The following is a 26056-nucleotide window of genomic DNA, read 5'->3' as shown; positions in this document are numbered from 1 at the left end:
TGACCTGTTCGCCGAAAAGGTCGGTGCCTTTTCTGGACGGGGTTTCTTCAACGGCGGCTCAGACGATGGCGAGGTTGATGATTTCCCTCCCTCGATGGTCCAAGACTTTCGATGGCGATGTTTCTCTCTACGATCCCCTCGGTCCTGAGGGGGAGTAGAGGGTGTCGAAGGCCGAGATGTCATCGATGCCGGACGGTCACTGGCCGGTGGTCGATACTGGCGCGAAGTTGATGGTGCCAGTTCTGACGACATCTATGCAATGGACGGAGTCGGGGTATGAGCGCGGAAGAGAAGTTCCATCTTCTCCATTCTGGCCTTGCGACCTTTTGGTGTCATTAGGGCACATTTGGTGCTGGTCAGGACATCGTGCTCAAGTCCGAGACACATTACACAGACTTTGTGGGGGTCTGTGATGGACATGGTGCGATTACAGTATGGGCACTGACGGAACCCCGACACCATGGACATGAAAAAATCAAGCCGTGGAACAGTCAACGGCCAGTAGGCCACGAGGGCAAAACTTGACGGTAATCGACGGAAAATGAATAAAAAACTTACCGGAGTACCGCAGCTTGGAAAAGTTAAAGGAGGGACCCCTGTAGGGGGTAATTCCATGAGGAAAATTCCTGTCAGGAATCTCTGCAGAGCTCCTTAACTGCATGGCTACTGCTGCGTGGAAAAAAGAAGACTGAAGGGGGACCCCTGCTGGCTGCAGGGTTAGTGCCATGCTGGGCATGCCCAGTAGGGGGCCAGTCTATGTTCTGGAAACTTTGACAAAAGTGTTCCGTGATTGGGCTCCATCCTGTGATGTCACCCATATGTGAGGACTACCATCTTGCTTGTCCTGTGAGAAAGTAACTTTACGCCTATAAGTTGCCGATAAAAGTTTCACTGGCGTATGGGCTTCATGGAACAATTGTACAGACTGCAATAATTTGTTATAATATTGTCTTGGCTCCGATGGTTACAATGTTGCTTAAAAAGCATTTTTTAATCAATCAATTAACGAGGCACCAGAACCTTGGCATTAATAAGACTGAAAGTAGCTGACCAGCACAGAAGTCGTTTTAAAGAAAAATTAAAAACCAAAAAAGAGAGTTTTCAATAAAATAAAAAAAGAGGTTTTTATAAGACCTATGATTGTACTGACTGGTCTCAAATCTGACTAAACATTCAGAAATTTTACCAGTGTTGAGGTCTCCCGCGGACTTTACTGTATCGGCCGGTATATTTGTGGGAATGAGTTTCTTTTTATTACCTTACTACATTGTGTACAGATGGAGTTGCTTTTTTTTCTGCCTCTAGATTATCGCACGGAAACTTTCCACAGGTAATTAAAAGATGGTCAGACTCTTCATTTAACACAACTATGTAACAATGCACCCAAGGCACGTTGAGTTAGCACTGTTGCTATGACTGAAGTGGGGCTGAAAGGCAGGAGCACCGTCAGGCTAACCGGCAATCCCGACGCTCTTGCAATGGGGCCGAGGGGAGGGGATGCCCATCTCGCTCGCCCCTTCTGCTGGCCCTGCTGAAAGAGTTCAGTGTCCTGACATAGCTGGTTTACCTCTTTAAGGCCAATGCATGATAATGAATTAGTAAATGGCAACTTTGCCTTCAATGTTCTTCCATGCAATTAGCATTGCATGGAAGAACTAACCTCTTTGTTTTCACTTGCAATTATCATATTTATGAAGAATAATAGCAGTAATATGTAATTTAGGAATGTGATAATGTGCTTGTGATTTGCCTATTTCTTCATTTGGGGAGTTCATGAAATGTGTTATACCTACTCCTATGCTGCCTTTTCTTTGGAGCAACAACCCCGAACAGTGACTATTTTTCCTTTTGATATTGTTCTTTTGTTATTAGTTTATAACTATTTAAAAGTTTTTCTAAACTAAAACAATTATGTATCACTTAGCTTGTGATGTTTTAACATATATCTCTAGTAGTAGTTTAGTTCTGCACACAAAAATGTTAGTGTGGTCAGATACACTACTGTTAATTTATAGGTATAAAAATATGGGAGCGGTGCAAGAGGAGATACCTGCCTGGCTGTTGCTCCTTCATCTAGACACTGTCCTTTTGCCATGGGGAAGACCCAATATCCTGAGCCTGGCGTCTGACTTAATCTTGAGGTGCCAGCTTAGGGGATAAAATGCAGCGTTGCATAGCCGAAGCTGCGAGCCAAAGAGGGCACCTCTAGGAGACCGTTCAGTGAAGAGAGCTACTGGTTTGTAAGCATTGTATCTTCCATGTACTTATCTTCCTGAGCTTCCTTCAATTGCTCCTTATTGGGGAAGAAGAGAAAGAAATCAATTAGGTCCTACCCATCCAGGGCTGGGGCCCCTCTCCATGAGTCAACCATCAATTGGAGGTTTCATGCTCCCATCTAATATTGGTGGACATTAGATGTTTTTAACACTGCTTTGGATGGAACTGCTATCTCCCTGAGCCTCAGTTCTCATGTTCCTCCCCATGTTGGTGCAGAGCAGTTTGCAAAGTCTGAGGGGCTGGTGTCAAAGCACAGGTAGAATCAGCAGGTCCAAGGAATATTCATGATGAAATTGTCCCGTGAGGTGCTACTGACTCTACCATATGCTCTTCTGAAGAAACTATATCCTATTAAATTGGAGACATTATGGTCTTCCATTAAGGGGTTAGAAAAATCTAACTGGGAGGGTTGACAATATTCTGTTGGCCTTTGGGGGAACTGCAGATACAGGTGAATTCCCAGACACAATTAATTGCAGAGCATATTGATAAGCTGGGGACCTTGATACACAATGCAAAGCATTACATAAAACAGATTTGGCTCTTAAGGATTCAGATTTATTGCATTGTAAAACTGAGTAATTTGTAAAGTGTTCAAGAAGATTCAATCTACATTTTTTGTACATTTTTCTAAATCTTCTATGGTCATTCCATTAGATAGGTTAAAACAATTCTATACAGTTTCGTTGAAAGTTCCATCTTAATTCTCCCCAGGCTCTAAGGTGTTTTATCTTAAGACAAGGGGAAGTGCGAATCTCACAACTAGCACACCTCTTAATTCCCAATCTTCAGACATTATTGGAGATTTGATAGCCTTCTTGCAGGATTCTCAAATGGATAATAAATCTAGGCTCAGATGTTTTTCAGTCTTTAATATGTTATTTCTTGGTCATAAAATCGCCTTATTTCCTGATGTCTCTAGGGCACTCAGTTAAGGCGGAAATCATTTTTGATGAAAAGACAGAGTGTTGGTGTTAGGTGCCTCTTTTACGTTATTTTACACTTGCAAATGTCAGATTAGTTTGTGTGACATTAAGATTGTGTTCTTTGATCCAGGCCAGCTTGAAGGTTTTTCGAGTTCTCCCCAGATAGAACTGACTGACTAATTAATGGGTACGATATTCAGAAGCATTAGGTTGCTGGCGCTAACTTTTAAAAAGGAGATGGAAGCTGAAGTCACTTAGCAGTGCACAGAGGGAGGAATCTTCTAAGGATCCTGGCAAACCAAGTAAGCAAGAATGTCCCAACAGAGAGGTGGTTGTAAAAGCTGAAAACACCCAGATATTTAAATTCAGAGCACACAGATAAAAATGATTCCAAATGTCTCATATGATCATGAGCAGGTTGTGGGAACATAAAAATACAGATAAAATTACTTTAAAATGTCTGCATGCAAATGCCAGAAGTCTGAAAAATAAGAGTGGAGAGCTAAAATGCATGGCGCTAAAGGAAGATATAGACAAGATAGGCATCTCAGAGACCTGGTGGAAGGAGGATAATCAGTGGGACACTGTGATACCAGGGTACAAATTATATCAACATGTGCAGATAAAATTGGTGGAGAGGTGGCACTATATGTTAAGGATGGCATAGAGTAAAGCAGGATAAACGTTTTGCAAGCAACAAACTGCACTCTGGAATCCTTAATGGATAGGAATTCCAAGGGTTAAAGGGAAGAGTGTAGTGGTGGGGATACCTCCTGCCTGGCCAGGATGAGGAAACAGATTGCAAAATGGTTACAGAGATCAGACTGGCTAGTAAAACAGGCAACATAATAATAATAATTCCTAGATGCCATCAATGCCTGCTTCAGGTACTTACGAAAGGGTGAACTATATTAGATCTACTTCTCAGTGGCACGCAAAACTTGGTGCCAGAGATAAAGGTGATGGATCCGCTTGGCAATAGTGATCATAATGTAATACAATTTGACATAATCACTGGAGGGCAAATACTAAGAGCAACAACTGCAGCAGCATTTAACTATAAAAAGGAAGATGATAAAATTAGGAAATTTGTTAGAAAAAAAACTAAAAGGAGCAATCCATGAGGTTAAAAACTTGCAGGAGGCATGGATGCTGTTTAAAATTACCAATCTGGAGACCCAGACAAAATGTATTCTGTGCATTAAAAAAAGCAGAAGGAAAACCAAATGACTGCCAGCATGGTTTAGTAGTGAGGTGAAAGAGGCAATTAAAGGCAAAAAGGCATCATTCAAAAAAAGGAAAGCAGACCCAAATGAGGAAAATAGGGAAGAGCATAAGCACTGGCAAGTTAGATGTAAAGAAGTAACTAAGCAGGCTAAGAGAGAATTTGAAAAGAATCTTGCCACAGAGGTAGATACAAGCAATACAATTTTTTTCAAGTACATTCAAAGTAAAAAGCCTGTGAGGGGTAAAAGGGGTGGTCGGGAAGACATGGAAACAGCTGAAAAACTAAATGAATTCTTTGCCTCTCTCTTTACTGAGGAGGATGTCAGAGTCATATCCACACTGGAAACCTTTCTTGATAGCGATGACTGAGAGACTAGATGGAATCTCTGTGAAACTGCAGGCCCTAATAACTCAGACTGACAGACTACAGGTTAACAAGTCACCGGGTCGGACGGCATTCACCCAGGAGTTCTGAAGGAAATTGCAGACCTGTTTCGGGTGATTTGCAACCTGTCATTTAAAACAGCCATGGTATCAGAAGACTGGAGGGTGGCCAATGTGATATCAATTTTTAAAAGGGGCTCCAGAGGTGACCGGGAGACTATAGACCGGTGAGTCTGACTTTGGTGCCAGGCAAAATGATTGAAACTATTCTTAAAAATGAAATTACTAACCACATAAACAGACATGGGGGAGAGCCAACATGCTTTTTTGCAAAGGGAAGTCTTACCTTACCAATTTACTAGATGTTTTTGAGTAAGTAAACAGGCAAAGTTGAGCTGGTTGATACAATGTATTTGGAGTTTCAGAAGGCATTTGACAAAGTCCTTCAGGAGAGACTCCTCAGGAATTTAAAAGGGCATGGAATGGGCGGCAGTGTTTTATTGTGGCTTAGTAACTGCATAAGAGAGGAAACAGGATAGGACTAAATGGTCAATTTTCCAAATGGAGAAAGGTTGTTAGTGGAGTGACCCAGAGGTCTGAATTGGGATCCTGTGTTATTCAGCATATTCATAAATGACCGATGAGTGAGGTGACCAAAATTGCAGATAACACAAAATTGTTTGGAGTCGTTAAAATAGCAGTAGATTGTGAAGAACTACAGAAGGATCTTATGGAAGATGCAATTTAATGTGTACAAGTGCAAAGTAATGCACATAGAGAAGAACAATCCCAACTACAAGTGTTAACGCTGGGGTTAGTGGACCCTTGGGCCGGCCGTGCGGATGAAGATGGGGTGAGAAGAGAACTCCGCTGAGATGATACGGCCGGGAGGCGGCACGGAGCTGGGAGACCAAGCAGGAGCTTCGCCACTGGAAGCCCGTGATCCCCCCGGGGGGAGCCCATGAGGTCCCGGGCTGCTGGGACTTAGGAGCAATCTCCCCGAGCAGAAGTCCAGCTGAGTGGAGAACAGTCTCGAGGATCAGAACTGGCAGCAGGCAAAGAGAAACAGAATACGAACCAAAATCAAGAACCAGGAAGTCAGTCCAAGGGCTGGAAAGCAGAAGCTGAAGCGGAGGCTGGAACAGGTAAGGAAGCTGGATCAGGAGCGGAGGCTGGAACAAGTGAGGAAACTGAATCAGGAGCACAGGACCAAGGACTGCAACAGTCACTCCTTAGAAAGAACTCTGTTGCAAGGCAACGACTTCAGTCAGACGCCGGGTTTTATTATCCTGCCGGCATCTGACGTCATCTCAGGGGCCGGCCTCTGTTTCATGCCCCTGCGCCTCCAACTGCCTTCCCCTTGCGTCCGCGCGAGCCTAAGGAGGGCGGAGCTCAGACGCAGAGCTCGGCGGCGTCTCCCTTGTGGAGACGCTGCCACGGAGAGGGCCGAGAAGGCCTGAAAAATACCGGACACGATTGCGGGACCCCAAGGCAGAGGAAGGTAAGGACCGAGTCGCAAGTTCAGCAACCGGGACCGCAGCAAGTGTACAATGCTGAGTTCCATGTTAGGAGTCACCACCCAGGAAAAGGATCTCAGAGTCTTGTGCATAATATTTTGAAATCTTTGGCTCTGTGTGTGGTGGCGGTTAAAAAAGCAAACAGAATGTTAGGAATTATTTGGAAAGGAATAAAGAATAAAACTGAGAATATTATAATGCCCTTGTATAGATCCATAGTTTGACCTCACCTTGAGTATTGTGTACAGTTCTGATCACCCCATCTCAAAAAAAGACACAGTGGACATGGAAAATATGCAGAGAAAAGCGACAAAAATGGTAAAGGGGATGGAAAAGCTCCCTTATGGAAAAGGCTAAACAGATTAGGGCTCTTTAGCTTGGAAAAGCGCTGACTGAGAGGGGACACGATTAAAATGTGTAAAATCATGAATGGGGTGGAACAGGTAAACAGTGAATGGTTATTTACCCTTTTAACCAACACTAGGACTGGGGGACACTCCATGAAACTAGCAACTGACAGATTTAAAACAAATTGTAGGAAGTATTTTTTTTATTCAGCGCACAATCAAGCTATGAAATCTGTTGTCAGAGGGCGTGGTCAAGGCTACTAACATAGTGGGGCTCAAAAGAGGATTGGATGAGTTCCTGAAGGACAACTAAAAGCTAGCGCTTATCCCTGGGAGTGAAATATAAGAAACAGACTATTGGTGATCTGATGGGTTCTTGAGATCCAGACTAGCCCCAGCCACAGACAGAATGCTTGACTCGGTGCACTTGGTCTGACCCAGCATGGTACTTCTTATGTTCTTAATTGACCAGTATATTTGTTTATGGTTAAATTATAATTTTCTTTATAATCCCCCCATATAGAAGTTAAACTATATGGATGACTTTTTTTTTTTTCAATATATTTTTCTGATTGTCTTTTTCTTCATCCACTATATCATTAATGTCAAGTTTTTCTTGATGTAACATTGATTACATCAATAAAGAGAGATAAAATAAAAATATTACAACAGAGAAATCATTTTTTTTTAAAAGTCTCCTTTAAGTTTAGTTCACTGTACTTCTGTTTCATTTAGCCATTCCCATCCTGTCAATGCCTCCTTAAAGTTTTCCTCCGTTGTCAGGAGTGGCTCAAGGTAATCTGCTGCCTGAGGCAAGGGATAAAATAAGCTCTCCCACACCAAAGGCTCAGTGCAGATTAAATCAAATCACCCAGGGGGTGCGCCTTCCAGTTCTGCTAAGTGGCAGTCCCTTGCAGTCTGTGTCTTTCAATGATTTCAAATACCGAGGAAGAGAGGGAGGCAGGGGTTAAGGTTTCCATATTTTATTCACAAAATAAGACAAGAAAGAATAATATAAAAGAATTTGAAATGCAGGAATGGTAGATAGAGCGGCAGTGATAATATTTCTAAGATGCTGACAACCCTAGATCCTGACTCCCACCCTTCCCCAGCATCCGCCCCCTGGAGAAGTGGGAATAATGGTGGGGGTCTGTGTGTGGCAGACTCTCTCCCCACTCACACTAGCCCATACAGTCTTGCTCCCACTCTACTTCCCTCTCTTTTCCTCTTGTCCTCTCACTCCCCTCTTCCACCCTTCCTCATTCACATTCCCTCTTCCTTTCCCCTTTTCCTCTATCACCACCATTCCCCTTTCCTTTCCACTCACTCACCCGCTCCCTTCTCTCCCTCACACCTTCCATTCCCCTTTCCTCTCATTCACACTCCACCAAGGGCAGGTGCTAACTTTCTTGCAGCTATGTGCAAAGAATTACTATGCTGCATCCTCCTCCTCATTGTGTTTATTTTTTACACTTATGCCCGGATTTTAAAAGGTCTGCGCATGTAAATCCCAGGGTTTACGGCGTGGCTGGGCTTTGCACGCGCAGGGCGAATTTTCAAAGGGGCCCGGCACGCGCACAAATGCTGGACTTCTTCAAAGAGGTGGGGAGGGGTGGGGCGGAGGCTGACCGGGACAGCGGTCATTAGCTGTTGTCTCGGGGGAAGAGCGTGCCAGCAGCCAGCCGACGCACGCAAATTACTTCTGCTCCCGAGGAGCAGCAAGTAATAAAATAAAAAAACAAGCAAGGTAGGTTAAGCTTTAGGGGGTGGGGAGGAGAGGGGGAAGGGGAAGGAAGGATAGACAGGGGGTTGGGGAAGTTCCCTCCCAGGCCGCTCCTTAATTGGAGCAGACTGGGAGGAAACTGGGGAAGGCCCAATTCACTCCCCCTTGCCGCGCCACCTGCACATGCGTGTGTGGATTATAAAATCCGGCACGCTTGTGAGCACAGTCGCCTGATTTTATAACAGGCGCGCGCCGGCACGAGCACGTGATAAAATCGGTGCGACCATGTGCGCGCGTGCGCCTGTTATAAAATCCACTCCTTAACTTTTGTTATTTTTTCAATCAGGGATTGTGCAGAGGTATTAGGTGATCTAGGTGAACCTTACGGCCTTGCAACATAACCTCCTCCCATGGCCCTCTCCACACACAATTAAAAACTATGCATAATAACTGATTTTACATGACAAAGTACATTCAAAATACAGTCTGAAGTAAAAATATCACAATATGTATATATTTACATGCACTGCTGAAACCCTGCAAAAAACAAACATAGAACCAATATATTATTAGGCCTATTGTAATGTGGATTGAGTGTTGGCTTTTCTGAGTTCCAAGCCCATACCTAAACAGTAGCAACCCGACCTATGAAAAAGGCAACAATGCAAATATTAGACCAACATCAATACATCTCTTACTAGGAAAACGGAACAAGCCAGGCTGCTACATATCCCTACACACAGAAACTACATGCTAGCAGACCCTCACCAAATAAGGAACAGAGAGACTATAAAGTATACATAGAAACATGCACACAAACGCAGAACTGGAAATCACAAGCCAGATCCTGTATGCTGTTCAATAATGGAAAAATAGAAACATCTTTGTTGAAACTGTGCCAGATGCGCTGAGCTTTACTCTTACTAGTGAAGATAAAACACCATCATACACATGGCTATGTAAGTATGCCTCTTATCAAGCTATCTGCTCTCAGCAAGCTACAAATTTTATAATCATAGGTTCTCTATAATACATTTATTTTGTAATCCATTTAAAGCATGCTACATATCAGTCTGTAAGCTTCAGTGGCTGCTCCCCTATCTGAATAAATGATCCCCGACACGACAGCGTCATTAGACGAGAGTTACATGGCATGAAGATAGTGGACATCCTGCTGCGTAATGGGCATTGAAATCTGCTGTGTTTGCTTTTTAGGTTTCAGATGCTGCTTGAAGACAATTATGATTATTATTCCCCCTGATGCGGAAAGTTTAGAGACTTCGAAACATGGACCCTTTATCATTACACGTAACAGTAAAGCATAAAGTGTCTGGAATGATTTGAGCAAAGTGTTTTAGAGGAATTTTTGTGCATCTAGCGTTTGACTTGATTTTCCAAATAGGAGGCTTTAGTAGTCTTATTGTAAAATAGAAATATCACATTTCCTCAGAAAACATCATACAATAAAATTAAAAAAATATAAATCATAATAGTACAATTATATTAATAAAAAATATTTCCAAACAGATAAATACAACATCCAATAATTAAAAGTTATATTTTTAAAAAATGTCCCTAAAACCAAAAACATTTCAAAAACAGCAAACATCAAATAGCACCCAATAATTAAAATTAATGATTAATTCCCCCTGTTCTCCACACCTGGAAACCTTTGATTTCCAGTCACCCTGAAATGTTTATGGATTTGAGGGGGAGGGAGAGAGGTGTACAAACTTTCTCTTCTCACACACACACACCCGCGGTTTCTCAGGAAGGGGCCTCGCTCTTGCCTTCCTTTCTTCAGTTGCAGAGCCCCCCCATCTTCTTCCCATTCATATCCCTTCCCTCTCACTCACTCCCCACATCTTTCTCACTCAACCCCCTTCTCCATCCTTCCCTTTCACTCACACCCTCCTCTACCCGGTGGTCTTCTTTCTATTACTAACTCACTACACCGCAGCTCCAACTTGTCCTGCACGAGTTTTCCCTCCTGCCAGTGGGAGATGGGAACTCCAGCAGCAGGTCTTCAAAATGCCCTGCTGTGGGACGCTCTCCTCCTGCCGGCGGGAGTTGGAAACCCTGCTGGCATATGGGTCCTTCCTCTTGCTGATGGGGGTGGGAACACACTGGCACGTCATTCCATTGTGCCACTACAGGACACACTCTTCCTGTTGGCGGGGGGGGGGGGGGGGGGGGGGGGGGGGGAGAGCCTCTTTCTGGCTGTGAGGAGTGGGAATGCCTGCTGTGTTATGAAAAATGCCTCTAAAGTTGAGGTTCTTTTCTTTCACTGTTCAAGTTCTTCATCCATTACTGGGTTTCTCGCCACTGATTTCATCCTCCCTTCCATTCTCAGATTCTCCTACAAATCTAAGCACCATTTTCAATCCTTCTCTTTTTTTTCTGCAGACTTTCAACAACTATACAGCACCATAATAGCAACACCACCACATTTAAAAATCCACTTCTCTAAATATTTGCCACTTATTTCTTTAAGTTGTTTTCACATTATATCTTGAGTATTGTAATAGGTTGCTGGCTCATATCTGCGATTCTTCTCTTTGCCCCCACTAACTGTATCAATGCTTTTCATCTTTTTTTTTTTTTTTTTTTTAACATACCACTCTGTCCTTCCACTCCTGGGATCCCCATGCTGATTGCTTGTTAAATTCCATCATCAATTTAAAAATTCTACTGCTTACTAATTAGTCTAGGGACTCAATGCAGTAAGAAACAATTTCTGCAAATGAGGAATAGTGTTATCACTGGGTGCATCCTTTTTTTTTTTTTTTTTTTTTTTAATTCCCATGTAAATATGTGATTTCAGAGCAGAAATAAGAAAATTATTCCTTACCTGCTAATTTTCGTTCCTGTAGTACATAGGATCAGTCCAGACCGTGGGTTATGTCCCCCGTCCAGCAGATGGAGTCAGAGCAAACTTCCGAGGGTGCTGACATATAAGCAGGTGCACCCTCCAGGGATCCTCAGTATCGAGAATATCAAAGCCTAGCGAAAACAACACTAGACAGAAAGTAGGATGGATCAAGCGCCAATCAAATTGTAACCACAGAACATATAACCAATGCAACTTGCAAGGAGAACTGTGAAGAACTAGGCAACCACAACAAAACATCAGAATGCAGGAGTTGGAGGGACAGGAGATAGAACGTACACGAGCAGGCGTCTGACCATTACTGAAGAAAAAACCCGGGTGGGCGTCTGGACTGATCCTATGTACTACAGGAACGAAAATTAGCAGGTAAGGAATAATTTTCTTTTCCCTGTACGTACTAGGATCAGTCCAGACCGTGGGATGTACCAAAGCTTCCCTAAACCGGGTGGGTCCCTGAAGACCCTGCTCGGAGGACCCTGTCCCCAAAGGAACCCGCCTCATCTACCGGCACTTGCAACCGGTAATGCTTCGAGAAGGTGTGTAGCGACTTCCATGTAGCCGCGCGACAGATTTCCTGAATTGGAACATGTTGAGACTCCGCCCGGGACGTGGCCAGGGCACGCAACGAATGAGCCCGGACCCCCTCCGGGGGAGCCTTCCCGGCGCCTATGTAGGCCGAGGACACCGCTTCCTTGAGCCACCTTGCGATGGTAGTCCTAGACGCTTGCTGTCCCCTCTTGTTACCGGACCAAAGCACAAAGAGATGGTCGGACGTCCGGAACTCATTGGTCACTTCCAGGTAGCGCAGCAGAGAGCGCTTCACGTCGAGGCGCCGGAGGGCCTGGGGCGCATCTGCCGGGAAGGCCGGCAGTTCCACCCACTGGTTCAAGTGGAAGGAGGACACCACCTTAGGTAGGAACGAAGGAACCGTTCGAATGGAAACTCCCGAGTCCGTGAAGCGTAGGAACGGTTCCCGGCACGAGAGCGCCTGAAGCTCGGAGATGCGCCTTGCCGAGGCTATGGCAACCAGGAACACCGTCTTAAGGGTGACGTCCTTAAGGGAGGCCTGTCGCAGCGGTTCGTAGGGAGCCTTACCAAGGATCCGGAGCACCAGGTTGAGATTCCAGGAGGGATAGGGATGTCGCACCGGCGGCCGCAGGTGCTTGACTCCTTTGAGGAAGCGCGAGACGTCCGGGTGAGACGAAGGATTTGGATTTCCCGTGGTACGAGCCAGGGAGGCTAGAGCAGAGACTTGCACACGCAGGGAGTTGTAGGAGAGACCCTTCTCCAAGACCTCCTGGAGGAAGGCCAGGACCTGACGGAGCGAAGGCGCCGTCGCGGAGGCTCCATGTCCAGCACACCAGACCTCAAACACCTTCCAGACCCGTACATAGGCGACTGAAGTGGAGGTCTTACGTGCCTTGAGAAGAGTGTCTACCACGGTTACTGCGTATCCCTTGCGCAGGAGACTCTGCCTTTCAAAAGCCAGGCCGCGAGACAAAAGTGTTCCGCCTGGTCCGAAAATACCGGACCCTGATGGAGTAGCCGCGGAAGGTGTGACAATCGCAGAGGTCCGTCCACTACCAGGTTGAGCAGGTCCGCAAACCACGGGCGCCGCGGCCATTCTGGCGCTACCAGAATGACCTGCCCTGGATGATCTTCTATCCTTCGCACCACCTTGCCCACCAGAGGCCACGGCGGGAAGACGTACAGCCGAACATGAGGGGGCCAGGGTAGCACCAGGGCGTCCACTCCTTCCGCCCCGTGGTCTCTTCTCCGACTGTAGAACCGCGGGGCCTTTGCGTTGCCCGACGTTGCCATGAGGTCCATGGAGGGAGCTCCCCAGCGCCGAGTGATGAGCGACATTGCCTCGTCGGAGAGGACCCATTCCCCCGGGTCCAACGTCTGCCGACTCAGGTAGTCCGCCTGAATATTGTCCACGCCTGCGATGTGGGAGGCCGCCAGGCGGTCGAGGAACCGCTCGGCCCAGGCCATGAGACGGGCCGCTTCGAGGGCCACCCCCGGGCTCCTGGTGCCTCCCTGTCGGTTGATGTAGGCTACCGTGGTCGCATTGTCCGAGAGAACCCGGACCGCACGTTGCCGGATGAGAGGCAGGAATTGGATGAGCGCCAAACGGACTGCTCTGGTCTCCAGGCGGTTGATCGACCAGGACCCCTGTTCCTGTGTCCACTGCCCCTGAGTTGAGCTTCTGAGACACACGGCCCCCCAGCCGGTCAAACTGGCATCGGTAGTGACTACAATCCATTCCGGCGACTCCAGGGGACAGCCCTGCGCCAGGTTCCTGGGGTCTAGCCACCAACGAAGGCTGAGTCTGGCCGCCGGCGGAAGAGGTAGTATCGCCTGATAGTCCTGCGAGACCGGTTTCCACCGCGAGAGTAGCGCCATCTGTAGGGGCCTCAGGTGTGCAAAGGCCCAAGGCATCAGGTTGATTGCGAAGGCCATCGAACCCAGGATCTGCAGGTAATCCCTCGCTATTGGGACCTGGAGAGCGGCAAAATGGAGAATTTGTTCCCTCAGCGACTGGGCCTTGTCCGGCCGCAAGAAGACCTTGCCTTGAGCTGTGTCGAAGTCCAGCTGCCGAGACGGAAGGAGACTGCTCTTGCCGAAGTTGACTACCCAGCCGAGAGACTGCAGAAATTCGACCACCCGGTCGACCGCCTGCTGCCCCTGAGGGAGGGACTTCGCTCGGATGAGCCAATCGTCCAGGTAAGGATGTACTAGAATGCCCTCTCGCCGGAGCGCGGCCGCCACAACCACCATGATCTTGGTGAACGTCCTGGGTGCCGTTGCCAACCCGAAGGGGAGGGCCTGAAACTGGAAGTGCTGTCCCAGAATCTTGAAGCGGAGGAGGCTGTGATGGTCCGGAAGTATCGGAATGTGTAAGTAGGCCTCCGTCAGATCCAGGGAAGCTAGGTACTCCCCCGGATGAACTGCCGCTATTACCGAGCGGAGGGTTTCCATGCGAAACCGTGGTATCCAGAGGACCTTGTTGACTTCCTTGAGATCTAAAATGGGACGAAAGGATCCATCCTTCTTGGGCACCACGAAGTAGATGGAATAATGACCCGAGCCCACCTCTCCGGAGGGGACGGGTGAGATGGCTCCCAGGGCTAGGAGCCGGTCCAGGGTGCTTTGTACTCCCAGGCGCTTGTGACTTGACCCGCAGGGCGAGAAGACGAATCTGTCTTTGGGGTGATGCCGCAAATCCAAAGCGTAACCGTGCCTTAGAATATCCAGGACCCATTGATCCGTGGTGATGTTGGCCCACTCCTCGTAAAACCAGGCTAGTCGTCCTCCGATCCTCGGGAGGGGGGAGTGGGCCGGCATGACTTCATTGGTTGGACTTGCCGGAAGCTCCCTGCGCCGAAGAGTCCCTTGGTGGTCTACGGCCACGAAAGGACCGGGTCCAAGACTGAGACCTGTTCGAGGGGTTTCTCGGACCCTGGGGCTTGGAGCTCCGAAATCGCCGTTGAGAGCGGGACCGATTCCTGGAGAAGGAATTGGAAGGACGATACGACCTCTGGCGGTCCTCGGGCAACCTATGTACGGAGTTTTCCCCCAGGGATTTAATGATCTGGTCAAGATCCTCGCCGAAGAGGAACCTACCCTTAAAGGGTAGAGAGCCTAGGCTGGACTTGGACGAGGCGTCCGCCGCCCAATTTCGAAGCCACAGCAGTCGCCTAGCGGAAACAGCCGAAACCATGGTCCTCGCCAGGCCCCGCAGCAAGTCGTGGAGAGCATCAGCCCCGTAGGCAATGACGGCCTCCAGCCTGTCCGCCTGCGCCGCTTCCTCCGGTGGCAATTGCTGTGAAGTAAGGAGCTGCTGCACCCATCGTAGCCCCGCACGCTGGGTGAGAGAGCCACAAATAGCTGCGCGGACCCCCAGCGCCGAGACCTCGAAGATCTTCTTGAGGCAGACTTCTAACTTCCTGTCCTGGACATCGCGGAGGGCCGTTCCCCCTGTAACGGGAATCGTGGTCCTCTTGGTGACGGCAGAGACTGCCGAGTCAACCTTGGGTACTTTAAGCAGGTCCAAGAAGTCTCCGGGGAGAGGGTAGAGCTTGTCCATGGCTCTGCCCACTCTGAGCGACGCCTCCGGCGTGTCCCACTCCCGTACCAAAAGGTGTAGGAAAGACTCATGAATCGGGAACGTTCGCGCCAGGGGACGCAGGCCCGCCAGGACGGGGTCCCCTTTGGAGCTTGCTGAGGCTACGGAGGGAGCCGGAGGCCCAGGCGGCTCGACGGGCGGGTCGAGATCCAATTCTTGAAGGACGTGTGGGATGAGGTCAGACAGTTCCTCCTTCCGGAAGATCCGGAGCACCCGTGGGTCGTCACACTCCAGGTGCGCTGCCAGGAGCGAATCCTCATCCGCCGAAGCCGGGTCACCCCCAGGGTCCTGCATTGGGGCCGCTCCGCTGGGTGGAAGAGCCAGGAGCGTCTTCTGGCCGCCCCCCGAGGGCGCTGGATTGGCCCCCCCCACCCCCACCAGCCGGGGCATCTTCGCGGGCGTGGGGTTCGCTGGACCACCGCCTGGCGACCCCCCCCGCCGGCTGCAGGCTCTGGCAGTACGCCTGGTGCATTAGGAGAACAAAATCCGCCGTAAACCCCCCTGCTGGTGGGGGGACGGCGAGAGCGAGGTCCGTGGAGGGGCCCGAAGCGATGGGGGGGGAGGATGGCGCTCGAATCAGCCCCAAGCGCGGCGAAAAATCCTGCTGTGACTCCTCAGCCTCCGAGTCAGCAGCGCTTTCCAGTTCTAAGATGGCCGCCGCTCCCGCCAAAGAAGGGGGCGGGGCCCTTCCCCTCGAGCCGCGGCGTTCCGAGCCTGACGGCGAAAAACGCGGGGAAGCCGGACCGGACTCCCCCCCGGGGAGAGCGACTCCGGAGGAGACATCCCGCGATCTGCCCTGCCCCGGGTCGGCGCCGGGAGCCCCCTGAAATCGCTGCATGGTGTCCGGTAGGTCGAGAGAACTCCCTCAGCGACCGCCCCTGGGGCCGGATCCGGGGAAACCGCGCCGCGGGAGGAGCGGGCTCGTCCGCCCAGGCTCAACTCCGCGAACCCTCCCCTCAGGAGCAGCAGGGGAATGAGACTTCCCTGCTGCTGCGGCCCCGGGGAATGAAACGTCGCAGGGCCGAGGGGGAGGGGTTCGAATCGCGGCGCTCCGAACAGGGGAGAGGCTGGCCCCACCAGCGTGCCCCTGAGCCGTCCGACGGCGAAGCTGCGAAAGAAAATAACAGCAGAAAAGAAAAACTTATCGCCGGAGAGAGGAGGAAAAGAGAGAAGAACAAAGGGCAGACAACAGAGAGAATAGTCCCGCTGGCAAGCTAGCCAGGGCTGTGAGACCCGGGCAGGGGCTCAGAGAGACTCCCTGAGGAGAAAAAGTTTGTTATTATTATTATTATTTTTTTTTAAACTCAATTTAGTAATTTAGAACCCCGGCCAGCTTGATCCTGTCCTGAGAAGAAAAAGATAGCAATAATGGGGCAGAAGCCACCAACTGGGGAAGCAAAGGTTCCCCCACTCGCATCTGCTGGAGTCAGAGAGATACTGGGGATCCCTGGAGGGTGCACCTGCTTATATGTCAGCACCCTCGGAAGTTTGCTCTGACTCCATCTGCTGGACGGAGGACATAACCCACGGTCTGGACTGATCCTAGTACGTACAGGGAAATAGTTTTATGTTTGCTGATCCTTTCATTTGGAAACATTTTTGAGAGACAAGTGACAGGATAATTAACACCTTATTTAGTAAAGTTTAATGTACACATTTTTCTCCCCCGTTTCCTTCTTTTATTTTCTTCTCTTATTTGAGCATTAAAAGTTCCCCTGTTTATTATATATGGGGACTTGAATCATTGTATATTTTTTATATACTTTTGATGTAATATGTGATTGGAATCTTGCTTTAGGTGATTAGTCTTATTTTCGATTTGTAATATGAAATAAATCAATAAAGTATTAATTGAAAACCTGTTCAGAATTTATCTTTTTCTGGTCAGCCCTCTCTTTGTTAGCTGTTATACCCTGGTGAATCTGTCTGTATAGGGTGCCATTTAAATAATAAAATATAAATACTGCATATGTATAAGATGTGCACTGAAAAAAAAGCTCCATAAGCTCCCGAAGCCTATAATCATGCATGTTCAGCGCTGCAGAACCTGCACACAGTAAAAGTAGCATCACTCTGGCACTAGGGCTCTGGAGACACAAACCAGCTTTAGCAGTCATGAAAATAACACTGCAACACAGACTTACATGTACAGCTCCCCTAGAGACTTGTGCACAGGCAGCAGGCAGGAGATATCCTGGATTATAACCTTCCCTGCTGCTTTTATGGGGCGGCTGTTGGCATCTGTGTTCTCTCGCTTGGATTTCCACCTTCTTGATTTCTGGGGAAGAGAGGGCAGGGTATTACTGTGGGATAAGGAGATGAGAGGAGGCATACAGCTTCCTGATGGGACTGGGGTGGGGCTTTGGTGCAGGGTACGACTGCGTGGGACAATGCAGAAGAGTCCCGATACCCACAACTTAAATAACTAAACACACATTTTGCACTTTGGTGACAGAGTACAAGCATGGCCAGGAACACAGGACTCTGAGGCTGTAGGAAGGAAAAGGCAATGAAAACAAACTTCAAACAACAGAAAACAGATTCTACAGGGCAAGCCAGAAAGAGAACATCAATAGTTATAGAAGTCAAGAAATGTGGATACAAATAGCTTATTTTTTTTCTCTGTAAAAAGCAGATATAAAGCAATATTTTTTGTTGTTAACACTCCCTGCCTTTCCAAGACTGAGACTCCATTACAGCTTCACTAGTGCACCTCATTTCTGATGGACAGCACCCATTATTCTAGCAATGCGATCCACAGAGCTCTTCAAATGCACGTCTATCCCGACCTGGGGCACTTTCAGCTACTCCAGAACTGAGATCCCACACGCAGCTCTGCCAGTGTACCTGAATCCTGCCCCGCAGCATCTACTGCTATTCTAGGACCCTCGAGCGAACACACTGCCTTCCTCCTTTCACATTGATATGATTTTATGCTATGCATGAACAACTTCATGAAAAGGAAAGAAGCTCACAACAGTTCAAATCGTAGTAAGATCTGAACCTAAGTCTCTGGCCGCTAGAAGGGTCAAAGGATCATACGTTTCCCCACTGCACTTCTTAAACCAGTTGCTTCTGTCACATGAACATGCCAGAAATAAATCCCATACTTCTTTACCCACTGCCACACCTGCCCTGAAAGAGCAAAGCACAGTTTCAATCAGCAAACCCCCTACAAGCCCCTCCATTTTTGTCAGACAGAGTCTTCTGCTGAGTCTCTAGAGTCTGTTCCAGGCTTGTAACACACAGTGTAAAACATACTGCACACACACCTAACCAAAGCATCCCGTTTACAGAGAGGTTTCTCCCACTTCACATCAATAGGAAATCATTGTCTGGAAACAGAGCCCTACACTTCTTAAATGATCTGAGAAGGCAGCTTTACAAACAAGAGAATCATATTCCTCATCTGACCTCTTCCTTTGATTTTTTTGCAAGCTGAAGGTTTCAGAAAGATGAACCTCCTGCACTGCAGATAGAAGAAGCTTGAGGCACCTTTGACTGCTTGGTGGCGCCTGGAAAGGATCATGAAATGCAGATGGTTCACCAATCTTCGTTCGGCACCTCTCTGAGTAAGAGAGGAGTAATTTATGTGCGCTAGGTACATTTTTTTTAGGTAATAGAAAGCTGTCAATAAGGAAAAGCATTCATTCATGCAGGGTCAATCAAATGACTCAGCGGTTAACATACTTTCCTGGATAGTGGGAGGCCCAAGATGGTTGCTGGGATTCCTGCTCCTCTGGTCAGAAATAAACCTTGCCTAAGCAGCATTCACAGTTTGCAGTCTTTAGTTGGCAATTCAGATTCTAGATGAGGGGTAGCTATTGAAAGCTGGTCGACTTAAGCTGCTACGTACAACACATGAGATCGGTGGAGAAACACACAAAGTGGCAAACCTACAGATCTACCTATGAAGAACAGGGCTGAATACAAAGTTAAAAAAAATATATAAATAAATAAATAAAAATTAAGGAGCAATATCTGGAAGCCTATGTGGACAGAAGTTCAGAGCCTGGGTAATAAAATCTCTGACTAGGAGGCCCTCACAGCAGACGTGAGCTTGGATATTGTCACTATCACAGAGTACCATGACTGAGATGTAACTATACAAGGTTATATTTTGTTCAGAAAGAAAGAATCAGACAAAAGAATTTGAAAAGCAGGTGGTATGGGGAAGGGAAGAAGTACTGTAACAAACAGATTGTGAGCCCTCTGGGAACTATCTACAATACTTAAATGTAATCCGCCTTGAAGTGCCTGAAAAGTGGAATATAAATCAAAATAAAAAAACACTGAAGCAAAGATTTAAAAAATAAATAAATACTGTGGCTTATCCTAGAGCAAGGAAACGGCACTTCCACTTACAGTGGTGTGATCTTCAGATCAGGGAGAAAAGCTGGATATGGATTTAGCCAACATTATCAACAAGACTATAATGATAGGGGAGGTGCTGCTCTGAGGACAAACTTTAATCAGCTAGAGTTGTGTGCAGAGGTTTAGGCAACCCTGGTCAAACTGTACACCTTCAACGGATCTCCAAGTCAGAGCTTCCCAAACTGTGGGTCTGGACCTCAAATGGGGGTGGCAGGTGCCTCAGATGGCAGCGCTCTTCAGGTGCCAGCAGCAGCAGCAGCAGCATTAGTAGTAGAAATCAGCACATGCTCACAAAGTTTCAGTGGCACTGCCTTTGCATGAGTTTCCGTGGTAACAGGAGCCTTGCATAATGAGGGGTCCAGGGAAGCTGCAGGGCCTGGGAACCTGCACTGGCCCACAAGCCAATGTTGACTGACTTTCATTGTTAATGCTGCTGCTCTTGCAGAGCACTATCAGGCTTGGGCCCAGCCATGAAGGGAGGAGAGGGCTGCGTGTACAGGAGCTGATGGAGATTGCTATTTCCCCGCTCCCCTACCCAATGTTGCCCATTTCATCAGTCTGCCCTCTCTTCTCACCAGTGGTCATCCGATTTTGGCCAGAGGCCCAAAGGAAAATGTTGTGACTGACCTCTGGCTACAGGGATATTTAGAGGCCAGGCTGTTTGGAAAGGAGGGATCAGATGCAAGGAGGGGTTTGAGGGTTGGATCAGATGGACAGGGATTGGCTGTGGAGGGTGAATCAGGGAAAATGACGGAAGGATGACTGAGGGATACAAGAGAGGAACTGGGGTGAGAGGGTATCTCTGGTGGTGTGTAAGAGAAGGGTTTGAGAGGTGAGAGAGGGGATGGGGATGAGAGGGAGGAGGGGATGGGGATGAGAGGGAGGGAATGATAAAGGATCATTTGGGGTTATAAGAAGGGCTTGAGAGAGAGGATGCAGAAAGGTCTGGAGGGGGTGAGCGAGAGGGGGAATGGGCTGGGAAGCTGAGAGGAGCTGATGTCAGCTGGAAGGGTAAAGTTTGAGAGAGGATCCACTGTAGGACAGACGATTAAGAGAGGAGGTTCTCTGGAAGGGGTGGAAATTGAAAGAAAGGATTGACTGTAGAGGACGGAGGTTGAGAGAGGAAATCAGCTGGAGTCTGGGGAAAGTGAGAATGGAGCGATTTGTTAGAGGGGGGTGACTCTATCCCTGCTAATTTGTTTTGGATGTCTTCTGGGGGTCATGCGAATTTTCAAGTGCTGAAAGTTTAGGAAGCCCCTGCCCCAAGTAAACAGAAGCTGACAACGTTCACGTGGTACAAAGTTAAATGTTTCCGACAGCTGAAACCGCTAATTGGAAGCATTTCAAGATTTTTTTTTCTAGCCTTCCCCTGTTTTGTAAGAATGAATTACTGTATCTTAATTTTCAAAAACTCGGACAGCTGCTTAACAGGAGCCCATGGATGATCAAAGTAGACAGAACAATGTCAACCTGAGAGGGTAGAAGAGTCAGATTATTTGTTCAACTGTGGAATTGTCTTTACCTGACTAACTGAAGGCCTAACAAGTCAATCACCTTTTAAGGCCTTATTAACAACTTAATAAAAAAGTAGCAATGAATCAACCGAAGGATGTCTACATTCACATATCATATTCACTCTTTTCAATCTCACTAATTTTCAATCTGTTAAAATCAGCAAATAAATAGTAACTTTGCATTAAAAACTGCAGTTAAGATATCTCGTTTAGCTTTCTACCCTGTAGAGGCTGTTTCAGCTTCTGTTCACTTAGAGATTCACTGAAACATATATTTGGCCAGGGGTGCGTAAACTTTTGTGGCATCTCAGCTTGGAGCAGGGAGATCCTGGACTCCTTTCAGGGGACGCTGCTCAGGCAACCTGTAATGGAACAGAGATGTGAGGGGGAAATACTGGCCTTGGTAAATGCAAATGTAGACTGTGCTCCTACTACCACAGAGCACATGGAGTTTACTAACCACCACACACTATAACTTACTGAAAGGGCAAAGGAAGAGAAAGGTCACACACAGTGAATGATCCCCAAAGTTAGCAGGACTGAAGTCCAGGATACTGACCTAAACCTCAAGGCAAAAATACCAGAGAGGTCACAAAGCTGTGGTAAACGACCTTGCTGCTTTGTGACTCCTGTGGTATTTTTGTAACTCCTATGGTATTTTTCACAGAGGAAAATACCACGGCTGCGATATCGTCCAGTGGTGAAAAATACTATGGTAGTGAAAGCACCCCAAACAACACATGATGGTGGCCCCGGGAATGTAGGTTGCCATCATGTAAAGGGGCAGTTCGTCATAAGTAAGCCCCCCTAAAAGTAGTTAAAAAAAAAAAATCAATGGTCTGCATAGACCCTTGTCCTGTCCCTCTCCCCCGCTGCCCTTAGAGACAGCTATGGTAGCCAAACCCCCCCAAAACTTTTGACTATCATCATAAGCCCCCTCCCTTTAATCAACCCCTCCCCTTTACTAAAAAAAATCCAGTCCCCAGAGGCCCCCTTCTCTCACAAAAAATGCTCCCTGGTGGACCCCCCTTTACACACAAACAGATTCATAGTGATGTAGTGGACCCCACCCCCAACTCCCTCCAAGTGCAACAGCGGCCATTTTCCAAAATGATGCTGCCCAGTCTTTGCTCCCATCCTGTGATGGGACAAAGGCTGGGCAGTGACATTTCAGATAATGGCCACCCATCAGGCCCGGAGACAGAGCTTCACTGGACCACCATGCCACTTTTTCAAGTAAGGGGAATCCATTATACCATCAGGGAGCATTTTGTGTGTGAGGAAGGGGTCTGGGGGGAGGAAATGGGGTTCCAGCCTCCAGAGCCAGATTTTTTTTTAAGTCAATTGTTTCTGACAGAGGTGGAGACATCCAAACCCTTTTAAATTATAAGCAACAAAGATGGATTTATAAACTATCAAGTTCCCCATTGGGTATGAATGATAACATTGAGTGGTTGTCACTGGTTTGAACTAATATAATAGCTGTCAGTTCATTGGTTCATTTAAACATTTCCCTGTTGTTCATTGGTTAATGTCTGGCCCAACCGGTGTGTATAAATTTTGGTTTGTAAAATGGTGGATCCTAATTGGAAACGCTAACATTGCCACATGATGTGATGATTGTCCTAAGGCTATTCTAACCAAGACACGTATGTACTCTATTTGATTTTATCATAATTAGTTTCTTGGGGAGTCTCTTGTAGACATTTAAATACATTTTTGTAATTTTATTTTAGATTTTGATAACGTGCCTTTTTTGACACCTGAGGAAGGAATTCTTCCGAAACACGAGTCTTGTTGGGCTGGCAAATACTAGATTATAAAAGAGATAAGTATCTTTCGTTTTTTCAACGATTTCACAATAGCATAAATATATTGTTCAAAAATGGTATGAAACCTATGATTATAACATTTAAATGGGTGTTTGATCACTCTAAGTGGTTGTCGAAGTTTATCACAAAGCTTAATTAAGTGAATCTAAAAATTATTCACCCATTTTATATATATGAGGTCTCAACAATACTTAAAACGATTGAGTTTCCTTCATGTATTGCTCTGGATATATTTTAACACTCTTGGCTTAAGGCATATGTATGAGATAGATGCTAGCAGTTCCACTGATAATTCTGTTCAGCAATCATTAGGACACAGGACTTATTCTAGAAGATTAGGTTAGACATTGTCCCTCTTCAAAAAGTGAAGGTGAAGGGGGCAGAGCAAGATGGCTGCTTGACTTTAGACTCTGGCTCTCCTTCATGTTTCTTTTTTGCTTATGGAACATGGCTCCTAAGAGGAAACTAAAGCTGAGGACTTTCCCTGCCGAGTCTACTCACCTATCATGTCTGTTATGCTTTGTTGTCCCAAGGATGTCCCCATTGCAGTTGTCACTGAGGGAGTAGTGATTCAGCCTGGAAAGGTGGTTTCTCTCAGCCCTCGGGAGCAGGATCTACCACCGTTTCAGAGGATAAACACCTCAGAGGAAGTGACACCGGCGCTGGATGATGATGTGCTTCCAGCTCTTGTGCGGGAAGGGGCTGAGGAAGTTGATGTGCCCCTGAACCTACCAACGAGGCCGACTTACCCAGGTTGTCGGCAGAGGCGGCTATTTTTTCTTGTTCGAAATTTCCTCAAGTTGGTGGTTCTTCTGACTGCTTCTGGTTTTTCTGCCGATTTTGTGCTGGGTGAGTTGGGAACCAAGCAATTTTAGTCACTATTTGTGAAGTCATGGAGCACTTTGCTAAAATTCTAAGTGTTTCTACTTCTAAGATGGATTCCGTTCTATCTAAATTGGATCCTCAAGTATTGAACCATGAGTCTAGGCTACAAGATATTGGATTGCGGATTGACTCTTTATCACAAGATGTAGAAAAAAAATGTAACCTGTTCAAGCAACTATGATTCAGGAGCATGGCTCTATGTCTTGTCATATAAAGTTTTTGGAAAATTCCTTGCGTAGGTTGAACCTACATTTTTTGAATTTCCTAAATTTATTGGAGAACTTCCTTTGGTGACCTTGAAAAGATGTTTGCTGGAGATTTCAAAGATTCCTCAGGATAGGCTTCCAACAATAAATAAAGTTTCCTTTCTTCCTGCTTTGGTCTTGCTCCCTTGGTCCAGGGGAGTACGGTCTTGGAGGCTCACCCAATTTGGCTGAATTTTTGGAGTCGTCAATTCTAGAGATTATTGACTGTGTCTAGCTGGCATTGATATTCGTACTGTGATGTCTTCATATTTTTGGAATTAGTATTTCATGGTCAACAGATTAGAATCTTTCCTGACCTGCAGAGTTACTCAAGAGAGAAGGAGGGGTTTCTAACTTTAAGGGAAGAAAGTTTGGAAACTGGGGCAACCTTTACTTTATGTTATCCCTGTAAATGTTTTGTCAAGTTTCGCTCTGATTTTTGTGTTTTCTTTTCTCCAGAGCAGCTTAAATCCTTTCTGAATGCCAGGAAAGTTTTGACATCATTGCCTATCCCTTCAGCATCTTAATAATCCTGCGAATCTCTAACTAATGCTTTTCTTTTTGTAATTTCCTTTTTTCTCCGTATTATTCTCTCCGCCCCATATTGTTTTATTTTTCTTTAAAATAAATAGGACTCTATCATTTTTCTTTTTTTTCTTCCTTTAAGTTATTCGTACAATGGATATTTGTACTATTTTTGTATTTGAGTCGTGTTGTTTCTCTACACATTTTTGCGATTTGTTATTAAAATTTTATAAATAAAGGGCAAAAAAAAGTGAAGATGACAACTACAGAGCAGGTAGCCTCGATTTCACTGGTGAATAAATAAATTAAATCATTATTAAAGAAAAGGTCAGTGAAGTTTCTTGAATCCAGCAGATGATAGGATCCAAAGCAGCAAGGTTTCAGCAGACAGGGATCATTTTCTCATTGGGGGAGCAGGGATTTTAGACTGGGGAGAGTGCTGGATGTAACATATTTATGACTTCAGTAAGGTCTTTGACAATGGACCAAACAGGAGATCAGTAACAAGCTAGGCACAGTCTAGGGGTAGATGGGTCATCAGGTGGTAAACAGCATTAGAAACTGATTGAATAATTGGCAAGAGGGGGCTGATAAACAGAGTTCATACTAAAGCAATAAGGGTTAATAGCAGACTGCCACAGGGTCCAATACTGCTCAATAACTTTATAAGTGATATTTCAGAGGCGATAGTAGGGAAAGTTTGACTCTGTAGATGACGCAAAACTCTGCAACAGAAGCAGAAAAATGGAGTAATGTAAGGAAGACTGAGGCTTGATTAAGAATGTGATGATTTCCCAAACAGTGGACAGTCCATACAATAAGCTCCAAATAAATATGACCTAAAGCAGAGGTTGGTAAGCCTGGCATAAGAAGGCATTCTTGCCAGGATTCCTCCACTCTGGTGATTCTCTGTGCAACAGATCAGGACAGCCAGGCAGTAATGGTCCATGAGTTTTGAAAATACCTGTGACACTGGCAGAGAGATTCATTGAAGTGGCAGCATGTCACCAGAATGAAAGGAGCTTGGTTAGTCGGTGATGGCATATTGGGGGAGGGGAAGCCCAAAGAAAAGTGTTTGAGATATGAGAAAAACTACAAAAGTATAAATGATGCACAAGATGCAAGCATTTTCAGCAGAAAAGAAGCCTTAGAACAAGACATCTTAGTATGGGGTTAAAAGGGGAGGTAACACTCAGGAGTAACCTAAGGAAGAAAACATTAAGGATAGTGGAAAAAATTCCCACTGGAAGTGGTATAGACA

The 26056-nt window shown here is 46.5% G+C and overlaps 1 protein-coding gene across 3 annotated transcripts in view; it reads right to left on the bottom strand.

Moving 5' to 3' along the window:
- The window catches only part of WDR59 (WD repeat domain 59), a 283191-nt gene that overhangs the window by 59429 nt on the left and 197706 nt on the right, over positions 1-26056 (bottom strand). For 2 of the 3 annotated variants that reach the window (XM_029608874.1, XM_029608875.1), the window contains one exon: positions 17565-17698. In XM_029608874.1, coding sequence (XP_029464734.1) covers positions 17565-17698 — 134 coding nt within the window. Of the gene's footprint in view, positions 1-2105; positions 2294-17564; positions 17699-26056 lie in introns of those variants that run through there. The other variant, XM_029608876.1, reaches the window with a different exon arrangement.

This window comes from Rhinatrema bivittatum, chromosome 7 (genome assembly GCF_901001135.1).
Source record: "Rhinatrema bivittatum chromosome 7, aRhiBiv1.1, whole genome shotgun sequence".
Lineage (NCBI taxonomy): Eukaryota > Metazoa > Chordata > Amphibia > Gymnophiona > Rhinatrematidae > Rhinatrema > Rhinatrema bivittatum.
This window is presented reverse-complemented; position numbering and strand designations above follow the sequence as displayed.